Here is a 12,112-nt window from a genome sequence, read left to right as displayed (position 1 = left end):
AGATTCATAAATTCAGTTGTACAGAGTGTTTACTTTAGAATAATAAATAAATCCTACCTACCCCATTTTAGCATGAGGTAAGTAGGGTGATAACCATAAAAGTATTCAAGGAGGAGCCTGTGAACTTGCAAATCCAGGTACCTCACAGTTCCAGACAATGACTTAACAACCGGATATGAAACCAGTCTACTATGGAGGCAAAAGGAGACTCCATTCTTGCAGTTCCTGTCAACTGTGCTCCTTGATGGACTTCTAGTTAATAACTGAATGAATCTACAAATTGTGACAATCTGCTCTATAATTATAAGGACTAACCGAATAATAATTATTGGGCTCTAAAATATATTGAAAGGAGTTGAGTTTTCCTTTTTTTAATATCATTTTACTTTCTGTTATGATGAAGACAGGGAAAATCCCCAGGTTGAACACTGGCATCAGATATTGTGTTTACATACATATTTCCTCTGTATTGCCTGGGAGGGAGGTTCCACGATTCAGAGCTTACAGCAAAGCAAACAGAGGCTCATGGAGGCTGTTAGAACACCGACCCAGAACAGCTTTACTCCAAAACCTGCACTTTCCACTACTGAGCTCTAGCTCTTCTCAATCTGGATGATCATTTGAAAACCAGAGAGACAGCTTATACTGTCTATGTCATTACCAACCTCATTTAAATGAAACTGAATGTACACATACGAGTAATCAAAATTGTTTACTCATTCAATGTTCTGTGTCAGACGGTCAGGAGTCTGCTTGCAATTTGGGTTCAGTCCCTGGGTCAGGAAGATCCTCTGGAGAAGGGAAAGGCAACCCACTCCAGTATCTTTGCCTAGAGAATCTCATGGACAGAGGAGCCTGGCAGTCCATGGGGTCTCAAAGAGTCAGACACAGCTGAGCACAGCACAGCACAGCACAGTTGATTTACAATGTTGTGCTATTTTGGGGTATATAGCAAAGTGTTCCCATTATACATTTACATATATCTATTCTTTTTCAGATTCTTTTCCCATATAGGTTATTACAGAGTACTGAGTTCCTGTGTTGAGTAGTCCCTTATTGCTTATCTTATTTTATATACATAGTAGTGTTTATATGTTAATTCTAAACTCCCAATTTATCACTCCCACAATGAACTTATTTACAGACACACTGCTCTTTTTTAACTTGACACATTAAAAACTTTCTTAATCAGTGTTAACTACTGATATACATGGTGTTCGTTCAAAGTGGATGCGCAGTCTTCTAACATGGGGAATCAAAACCTCACTTGTATCTTTTGGTTGAGCTCCAATTCCAAAAAATCCAAAATACCAAGAGTGTAGTAATAATACTTTATATTAACCACCTATGCACACACATTCAATGAGTCAATAGTATAAATTTATCATAACATTTTTCTTTTTCCTATTGATGTCTGTTCTGATTGTAGAAGGGCAATTCTCCGTCTGTCCGACCTATTCAATAGTATCTAAAATCTGAGTTGGCAATCTGTGTGTCCTCTCTCGGATTACATCTTTTTATTCAGCCTTTTTTATTTCATTTTACAAAGCCTCACCCATGGTGTTGGGGCAGGGGGCTGTTATTACACTGTGGATATTTGTGTAGATAATAAGAGCTGATAGATTCATCTCCAAACGACCTGGCTGCTACTTGCTCTAGACTGACACGGTTCTATTTTTATATTTGACACTCAGACATGATACCTTGAGCTCTGAGAGTGTGGAGAGGAGTCCGGAGCATTGACTCAGCCTGGCCAGGGCTTCCGGTGAGGTGTAAGGACAGAGCAGCAGGCTTGGGAAGAGGAAGAGCGTGACACCCTTGGTCTGACTTGTCCCCTCAACCACTCTGCCCTAAGCTGCTGTTGCAACATTAAAACTCTCAAGGCAAAATGGATTCACTTTCTTTTTCAAATTCTTTTCCTACATAGGCTGTTATGTAATATTAAGCATTGTTTAGAAAAGAAGAGTTACATGTATAATGGAATCACTTTGCTGCTCGCCTGAAACTAGCACAAGACTGTTGCTCAACTATACTCTCATATAAAACAAAGAGTTACACACATGGATTCAGTATATATTACCATATTTAAAGTAGACAGCCAGTGGGAATTTGCTGTATGATGCAGGGAGCTCAAACCAGAGCTCTGTGACAGCCTAGAGGGGTGGGATGGGGTGGGAGGTGGGAGGCAGGCTCGAGAGGGAGGGGACATACATATACTGATAGCTGATTCATGTTGATATATAGCAGAAAACAATGCAATATTGTAAAGCAGTCACCCTCCAATTAAAAATAAAAAATTTTAATGGATTCATTTCATAGCATCATCTCCCCACTACTCTGAGAGCAGCTACTTGGATGCTTGTGCCAAGGTTCCTGTAAACACAATGTGAGAAGATGGAGACAGGGTCTCTGCTTCTCTCCACCCAGAGGCTCCATGCTGTCTCCCTGCATTTACGACGGGAGCTCTAACCAAACAGAGATGTCTGAACCCAATAAGTATGTTAATCAAATGAACTATAGCTAACCATAACCTGGTAAAGACTATCTTCTCTCAGGGGTCAGCAGAACCCCAGGGTTCTGAGCCTGTCTCTGGAGACAGGGTCCCCGGCTCACCCCAAGCTTCCATCACTCACCAACCTGTGCCCTGATCAGCTCGCTCTCCCTCTCTGAGCTTCAGCTTCCTCAGCTGGTCTCCTTCACCAGGGCTTGTCTGGAGGATGAAACGAGATTGTGCACCTAGGATAGCCCTTGTCTCAGTTGCTCAGCCGTGTCTGACTCTCTACGACCCCATGAACCGCGGCACGCCAGGCCTCTCTGTCCATCACCAACTCCCGGAGTCCACCCAAACCCACGTCCATGGAGTCAGTGATGCCATCCTGCCATCTCATCCTCTGTCGTCCCCTTCTCTGCTTGCCCTCAATCCTTCCCATGCCCAGCACAACAAGGAAGAAGTCACTGGAAGGCACTGCATGGCAAAGATGCTAGAGACAAGGACCTTGGGGGACAGTGGCCATTTCTCCACTCGGGGAAGGATCTCCCCAGGCTTCCTCTTTCCTTCCTCCCCAGGATTCCTTAGCCTGAACAAACTACCGTCCACAGGTTGGCAGGTATGAGTGAGTGAAGGATGAAAGGCTACGTGGAGAGGTAACTAGAAGAAATAGCAGGCCATACAATACACTCACTCTGCACGGGCCACTCTAGCAGGCACTTTATTGCTTTAAGGATTTTTTTTTTTAACATGGACCATTTTTAAAGTCTTTATGAATCCGTTACAATATTGTTTCTGTTTTATGCTTTGGTTTTTTGGCCGCGAGGCAGGTGGGATCTTAGCTCACTGACCAGGGATGGGACCCACACGTCCTGTACTGGAAGTCAGGAGTCTTAACCACTGAACCACCAGAGAAGTCTCGCAGGGACATTTAGAGTTAAGACCAAACTGCTCTCGACCCCCCTGAGCCACCTTTTTCCTGGCTGTGTAAATCTGGGGAAGGGTCTTCACCTGGGCTTCAGTGTCTCAGCTTCCCTGTATATGAAATGGGAGCAAAGACAGTGATTCCTCCCAGAGTGTGTGCCTTAGAACAGTTATGAGGATTTAAAGAGCTAACATCAAAGGTGCTTACATCTGAGTCAGGCACCTAGAAAGCATTCCGTGACTACCTGGAAAATAAATTTTTTTTTTTTTTTAATCAAACGAAACATCTCCTGGTGTTCTCATGGTGAGTGTCACTCATCACTCTTCCTCAGTCTCATTGCCTGCCTTGTCTCCTCCCAGGGTCTTAAGGTTGGGCTGCCCCAGAGCCCAGTTACTGGTCCTCTCTTGGTTTCCTCAGTGGATTTTCACCCTCTTGGTGATCACTTCCAGCTTCCCAGCTGTGGATCCCAGCTCTGTGCTGCTGACCCAGCTCCTTCCTGGACTCCAGGCTCAGGTATCATCACGCCCACCTGCAGGTCTCACAGCCCCAGCCCCTCCCACCCCGCCACCCGCAGCCCTCCTCTTCTCACGCGGGGCCAGTCAGTCCTTAACGATAGTTCGGTCCCTCATGGCTCCTTTTTCCGCCACCCCACACTGAACCCATCAGGGGTCCTGCAGTTTCCACCTTCAGAAGTCAGGTGGAACCAGGACCCCAGCCCTTTCGCCGCCTGGTCACCATCCTCCTGCTTTGTCTGCTGACTGGCTGCACTGCCCCCCCGCCCCACTCCCCACCGTATCGGCTCATCTTCACTGTCCTTCCCCACAGCAGCCGGTGGGATGCTCTTAAAAGCGAAGCACACCCACAGCTGCACCAAACGTCCCATGCTGCTTTCATTTCACCTGGAGAAGAGCCCATGTCTTGACACCGGCCCACCTGACCCCACATGACCCAGGACCCTAGACCCTCCACGTGGTCCATGACCACACTGCCTTCAGATCTTCCTCTTTAGCCCCCTTTGCCTGGAATGTCCTTCAGCTTAGCTAATCCCTTTACCTCCTACAAACCTTTATTCAAATACATGTTTTTCATTGTTGTCTTCTATGACTATTCAATCGAGAACTATAACCCTGCTCCCCACTCCCCTGGCCTGAGCCCCACTGTTTCTTTCCTTTATATTTTTTAATGATTATTTATTTTTGACTGCACTGGGTCTTTGCTCCTTGCATGGGCCTTCTCTAGTTGCAGTGACTGGGGGCTACTCTCTAGTTAGAGTGCACAGGCTTCTCAATGCAGGGTCATCTCTTGTTGTGGAGCACAGGCTTCAGGGCATTCAGACTTCAGCAGCTGTGGCGCATGGGCTCAGCAGTTGTGGCCCCCAGGCTCTTGGGCTCAGGCTTAACAGTCGTGGCGCATGGGCTTCGCTGCTCTGTGGCGTGTGGGCTCTTCCTGGATCAGGGATCCAACCTGTGTCTCCTTCGTTAACAGACAGACTCTTTACCACTGAGCCACCACCACCAGGGAAGACCCTACTGTTTCGTACAGTCCAGCATCTTTCACCTTCTTATGGACTCTCATTGCCTCACTGGAATAGAACCAGTGAGGGTTGGGGATACTTCTGGATATTTTGCTCACTCTTGGATTTTAAAAGCCCAGAGCTCTGTCTGGCACACAGCAGGAGCCCTAGGCATATTTTCTAAATGTGTATGTGTTAGTCACTCAGTGGTGTCTGATTCTTTGCGACCCCATGGACTGTAGCCTACCAGACTCCTCTGTCCATGGGATTCTCTGGGCAAGAATACTAGAGTGGCTTGCCATTTCCGTCTCCGATTTTCTAAATGAATATCCACAAAATAGAATCTCTTAAGAGCTGGATGATTAACATAAAGTAAAAGTTTCTCAGTTGTGTCTGACTCTCTATGACCCCACAGACTATATAGTCCATAGAATTCTCCAGGCCAGAGTGGGTAGCCATTCCCTTTCCAAGGGATCTTCCCAACCCAGGGATTGAACCCAGGTCTCCTGCATTGTTGGTGGATTCTTTACCAGATGAGCCACCAGGGAAGCCCAAAGTGAAAGTCGCTCAGATGATTAACCTAAAGAGGTTGGTTAACTTGCAAAGTCAGGATCCTGATTCAGGCCCATGCCCTCCTACCACAGTCTCTGTCCCTCCCCATGTTAAAATTGCACTCACCTCTCCCTCCATTCAATGCACAGCTCTACAGTGAACCTACATCCCAGAGCTGCTGGAAGGTCATAGCACAGCTATCGTTAACACACACCTTTACAAGGTCAACGAGGAAGACAAATATCAAGGATTAGCAAGAGCAGTTAATAAGTTTCCAGGAGGAAGCTCAGCTCACACAGCTGTTTCCTTAAATAGTAATTCTTCTGTGCTGGCCAAGTGGCCAAATTGGACTCTCTGAGACTGCTGCACAATCCAGTGACCTGATAAAATACTGTCTCTCTCCTGCCCTAATGACCAAAGCCTCAAGTTGTTGCTGTTGTTCAGTCACTAAGTTATGTCCAACTCCCACAGACGATAGGCCTGGAGAATTCCACGGACTATCCATGGGGTCACAAAGAGTTGGACAGGACTGAGCAACTTTCATTTCTTCTTCATAGCCCCCCAGGCTCCTCTGTCCATGGGATTCTCCAAGCAAGAATACTGGAGGAGTGGGTTGCCATTTCCTCCTCCAGGGGATGTTTCCAATCCAAGGATCAAATCCATATCTCCTGTACTGGCAGGTGAGTTCTTTACCACTGAGCCACCAGAGCCTCAAGACACCTCAGGAACATGGCATCCTATGAGAGAAGTTCAGGATGACCCTTTCCTCCTGGTAAAAGGAGGGACTTTGCTGGGAGACAGAGCTCTACTCACCAGGATGAAGACAGTGAAGAATATGACCACGATTGCTGCCGTGATGAACAACTTCTTCCGGGGGAACACTGAGGACGGAAGGAGAAACACCAGCGCGAAGCAGATGGCCCCCCGGAGCCCCCCATAGGCAATGATGAACTGGTCCTTGAAGGTCAGGGGAATTGTCCGGAACCAGTTAATAACCTGAGTCAGGACGAAGACACCTGAGAAGGAAAACAAAACCGAAGGGAACGGAACGTGTCAGGCCAGGACACGGGAACAGGAAGGTGAGTTTTCTGTTTCAGGGCAAAGTACAGTTAAGTCCCCAACACAGGAACTTTCAGGTTTCGAACTTTCAAAGATGTGAACGTTTGTTCCCATGTCTAACCATAAACGAGCTCACTTGTCTGGCTTACACTGTGACTTGTCAAATGCCTGCATCCTCTACAAGTGGCTGTGGTTTTGTACTTTACTGTACAGCACTCTACAGACTGGGCTTCCCAGGTGGCTCAGTGGTTAAAAAAAAAAAAAAAATCTGCCTGCCAGTGCAGGAGATGTGGTTTTAATCCCTGACTGGGAAGATCCCCTGGAGGAAAATATGGCAACCCATGCCAGTATTCTTGCCTGGGAAATCCCATGGACAGAGAAGCCTGCCAGGCTACAGTCCACGTGGTCGCAAAGAGTCAGACACAACTGAGCGACTAAACAACAACAACTCTGTAGAGTACAGTTAGTATAGTATCTTCATTTTAAGCCCAGGATGTCGTCTATGATGAGATAAAAAGAGCTACCACCTAGAAGTTACAGGATCGTTTTTTCAAGAGGGTACATAGAATTGAACACAGTAAGGAACCAGAACATGTGCAGTCAATGTCAGGCATGAGTGAGGTTGCAGCTTGCCCTTCGTCTCCTGTTGCTGACGATCTTTCAGCTCTACCATCTCCCACCTCCTTTCCCTCCTCCAGGAAGTAACTCTTCGTGCCTGTTCACTCGATGCCAGCCCCTGGATGCCAGCTGCTGTACTGTTACTACTGTACTTTTCAAGATAGAGTAAGATTAAAAATCTTTTCTTTATTTTTTGTTTTTGTTAGTTTTTTATTAGAACTGTTTGTGTGCAAGGTATCATAAACCTATTATAGGACAGTACTATATAGCTGATTGTGTTAGTTGGGTACCTAGGCTAACTCTGTCAGACTTATTAACAAACTGGACATATGACCATGCTCTTTGAACCAAATTAGTTCATACACAGAGGATCTACTGTATTTCAGAAGAAGCCCTTTCCTACCATCCTGGCTCACATCACGGGGTTCTGGGCCCTGTGTTGTTCCAAGACAGTGAGTGAGAACCTGGAGTCAGAGACACCAAGAGAGGTTAATTCCACTTAAAGCAAAAGCCATAAAAATACTCCAGGAAGAAAAAAAATATGTCAGGATGCAGGGAAAGGAGGAGGAGGAGGACGTGGAGAATAAGGAGGAAGAGAAGGAACTGGAGGAAGGAGATAAGAAAGACAAGAACCTAAGATGAAGGGATGTAACAAGAGCAACCACAAGCAGAGGGAAAGAAGGAAAGACCAGTCCTTCGGTGCCAGACTCCCAGGCCCATGGAGGAGACGTGCTCATTACCCAGCGCCCTCCAGATCAGGCAGAAGGCCAGGGTGAAGCAGACAAAGGCCCAGTTCCACTCGTGGTTCTTCCCCACGGTGGACACGCCCATGAAGATGAAGATCAGGGTCTCGCTGACGCTGCTTAGCATTTTCATGAAATACTTGATGGTCGTGTAGGATTTCTGAGACACGTTCTCTTCCACATACTTATTCATGGTCATCGCACAAGCCGTGATTCTGCAAGAAGAAATTAGCTTCTGTTTAAACAGGATAATGGTCCCAATCAGAATAGGAGTCAGCAGGTGGCTGACGAGGCTGGCTCTACCCTTCCGCCCACCACTATGTCACTGATTGATTTTTGTAAGTGTCTGTAATTTGCATCCTTGTAAACCCTACTGTTTCTGGAAGTCTTCATCAATATCCAAGGCTCCAGCTTGGCTCTGCCCAGCTTTCTAGTCTCTGGATGTGGACATAAGTACAGCATCCAGGACAGCCAGCATCACAAATAAAACAAGCTCCTAATAAATTCAAAACCCGTTATCTTCCTCGAAGGCCAGTTCCATCTTCTTTTTTCCTCTAGTGCCTCAACTGCTGCACTATTGCCTAAGATCCTAAATTTGAAACCGTGGTCACACTGGACTTCTCTTTGCACATCCTCAGTGCCCCTCACCATTTGTCTGCTCACCAGTCATCTTCTGTCCCTCATCCTGAATCTTCTGGACCTACTTACTCACTGTGACTCTGACGCCTTACTTCTGGTTCTCATTTCTACTGGGTTAGCCCAAAAGTTTGTTCAAGTTTTTCCATTAACATCTCACGGAAATAATCTGAAAGAACTTTTGGACCAATGCAATGCTTATCTACTATATTCACTTCTGGGAAATTCAAAATGTATTCATAGGCTCTGAAAATTCCAAAAGGAAGGAAACTGTTTTGCTTGTTTTCCCCACATTTCCAAAACTCTGGGCCCACAGAGCTCTTTATGCTCCTTTCTCTTGACCTCTATGTTTTTAACTTTCTATTTTGTATTGAAGTATAGTTGATTAACATTGTGGTGTGAGTTTCAGGTGTACAGCAAAGTGATTCAGTTATACATATATGTGTATTTATTCTTTTTCAAATTCTTTTCCCATTTAGGTTGTTACATAATATTGTGCAGAGTTCCCTGTGTTACACAGTAGGTCCTTGTTAGTTGTATAGAATTTTTTAAAGTTTTTTTATTGGAATAAATAAAACATAAAAATGGCCAAGAGGCACATGAAAAGATGCTCAACATTACTAATTACTACAGAAATGCAAATCTAAACTACAATCAAGTTACCATCTCACACCAATCAGAATCGGTATCATCAAAAAATTTACAGACAATAAATGCTGGAGAGGGTGTGGACAAAAACGAACACTCCCACCCTGTCATTGGGAACGTAAATCAGTGCAGCCACTATGGACAACAGTAAGAAGATTCCTCAAAAAACTAAAAATAGAGTGGCCGTATGATCCAGCAATCCCACTCCCAGGCATATATCGAGAGAAAACCACAAATCAAAAAGATATACCTGAGTGTTCACTGAAGCACTATTTACAATAGCCAAGATGTGGAAGCAACCTAACTATCCAATCACTTTTATTTTTAATAATAAACCATCAGCCACAGAATTGAAGAACCCACCAGTGCCTCATCAGTAAAAAACACACCTGCCATCTCTAGGTCAGAAAGATTCTCTGGAGAATAGAACGGCAACCCACTCCAGTATTCTGCCTGGGAAATCCCACAGACAGAGGAGAATGGCAGAGTGCAGTCCACAGGGTTGCAAGAGTAGGACACGCCTTAGCGACTAAGTAACAACAGAGTATTGAAGCCCCTACTTGTCTCACACTAACCCTATTTCCCTCAGTCCCACTTGGATTTGGATTTTTTCTTTATCATTCAAGAAGTGAGTTTTGAAAGGTTAAAGAAAGTTGTTTTGTGAGCATGTTATTTATTTCCCTCTGAGATCATGCTCACGTTCATTCACTGGGAAAGATATAAACCACACAGGTGAAAAGTAATCTTTAGTTCATTCAGGGAGTGATTTAACAAAAATTTCTATTCAGAAATTATTAAAAACTACAGCTTTGCTGTAGGAATTTTAAAAATACATGAATTTTACAGGAATGTTCACAGGATCATTTTCATGACACCAAGTGAGGCTTCTGTCTGCCAGACACCTCCCTGTAACTCAACACTGCCTCTGACCAGCACAGGGGCAATCCTCCAGGGTGAGAAACAGCCTCGGCAGGTACCAGGGACCCAGAGCCCACGGCGCCCTTGGCGGGGAAACGTGGGCATCTTTACGATATGGCTGCAATGTTCAGACTGGGGACAAGTGTTCCAAGGGTCACTTTCTAGTCTGTCACGCACAGATCAATGCACACGACCTCTCAAACAAAGGCCAGGAGGTATTTCACTGCAAAGAGGGATCTTTCTTTGCCACAGGGGTACGCTAAGCCAGTCAAACCACCTCCCCTTCAATAACACCCTATGTACACAAAACTACAAATGAGCTTTGTTGTTGTTCAGTCGCTCAGTCGTATCTGACTCTTCGCAACCCCTTCCCTCCAGTTAGGGAGGCAAACACATGGCATACTTAGACAGTGTAATAAAGAGCAGAGACATCATTCAATGACAAAGATCCCTACAAGCCAAAGCTATGGTTTTTCCAGTACTCATGTACAGATGTGAGAGTTGGACCATAATGAAAGCTGAGCACAGAAGAATTGATGCTTTTGAACTGTGGTGCTGGAGTAAACTCTTGAGAGTCCCTTGGACAGCAAGGAGCTCAAACCAGTCAATCGTAAAGGAAATCAGCCCTGAGTACTCATTGGAAGGACGGATACGGAGGCTGAAGCACCAGTTCTTTAGCCCCCTGATGCAAAGAGCCAAATCATTGGTAAAGACCCCGATGCTGGGCAAGAGTGAAGGCAGGAGAAGGGGGCAACAGAGGATGAGATGTTTTGATAGCATCACTTATTCAATGGACATGAGTTTGAGCCAACTCTGGGAGATGGTGAAGAACAAGGAAGCCTAGTGTGCTGCAGTCCATGGGGTCGCAGAGGCAGACATGACTTAGCGACTGAACAATGACACGTGACACTCTTATATTGAATATGTGATGCTTAAGAGCCTATTCTATAGGCTGGAGGGGAAAATATGAGATTATATCTTCAACAATATAATTAAAGTTTATCTCCACAGCCCAACTGGAAGCTTCATGGGGGAAACAGTGTCATCAATGCTTATCACAGTGCCTGGCACCTCGCTAATGTATTCTCAGCCAATGACAACATGGATCCAAGGATGCCTTATTCATGGGAATGGTGGAGTATCATCAACAGATCTGTATTTCAGAAAGAAATCATAAGTACACATGCAGGACAGATCTGGATGGGCACAACCAGAGACTACAGTTACCTTCTTTCCCACAGTGGTTGTTGGTTTTCAAAATCCCCTGCAGCACTCGGTCCATATAATCTCCCCAGACAGGTCCACCTTTGAACAAGTCTTAGGTTCTATTCCATGGGACTACGTGGAGGGAAGGTACATACAGAATTCATTAGTGCCCTCCACTTTGTTAAACCCATATTAGGGTTTAACATATTATCACCAATTTAGAGATGGAGAAGCTAAAGCACCATAATTAGTGGGTTTTAGATTCACCAGCAGTTGAGATTTTTTTTCTTCATCACTGTCCCACTCTCAATGCAGTATAGAAAAATTTCAGGCCAGCTAATACTGTCTCAACAGTCTTCAGGGGGAAAACAGACTTTCTATTCTGATAATCTGTCATTAGACTATTTTCTGAGCAGAAAACTCCAACCAACACTTTTTTCCTTATTGTACTCCATGCCTCCACCCTGGTTGGTCAATGAAACAACGTTCGCTTCCTTTCCACCAGCATGCAGGCTCTCCAAGCTAGGGTTGGCCTTCTTCCTCCACCGTGGCTCCCTGCACACAGTGGTACCACGTGTATGTTCGCCTGCTGCTGGCGGAAAGTGAAAGTGTTAGCCACTCAGGCATGTCCAACTCTTTACGACCCCATGGACTGTAGCCCAGTAGGCTCCTCTGTCCATGGGATTTCCCAGGCAAGAATATTGGACTGGATTGCCATTTCCTTCTCCAGGGGATCTCCCCAACCCAGGGATCAACCAGACCTTCTATCTTGCAGGTTGATTCTTTCATCTGAGCCACCAGGAAGC

The 12,112-nt window shown here is 45.4% G+C and overlaps 1 protein-coding gene across 1 annotated transcript in view; it reads right to left on the bottom strand.

Annotated features, from left to right (window-relative positions):
- The window catches only part of SLC9A2 (solute carrier family 9 member A2), an 86,156-nt gene that overhangs the window by 25,115 nt on the left and 48,929 nt on the right, over positions 1–12,112 (bottom strand). The window contains exons 4-5 of the mRNA XM_040223820.1: positions 7,896–8,113; positions 6,292–6,494 (exon numbers count right to left, since the gene is read on the bottom strand). Of these exons, the coding sequence (XP_040079754.1) occupies positions 6,292–6,494; positions 7,896–8,113 (421 nt within the window). The remainder of the gene's footprint in view (positions 1–6,291; positions 6,495–7,895; positions 8,114–12,112) is intronic.

The sequence above is a fragment of the Oryx dammah genome, unplaced genomic scaffold, assembly GCF_014754425.2.
Source record: "Oryx dammah isolate SB20612 unplaced genomic scaffold, SCBI_Odam_1.1 HiC_scaffold_25, whole genome shotgun sequence".
NCBI lineage: Eukaryota > Metazoa > Chordata > Mammalia > Artiodactyla > Bovidae > Oryx > Oryx dammah.
Note: the sequence above shows the minus strand (reverse complement) of the source record. Positions and strands in the feature narration are given on the sequence as shown.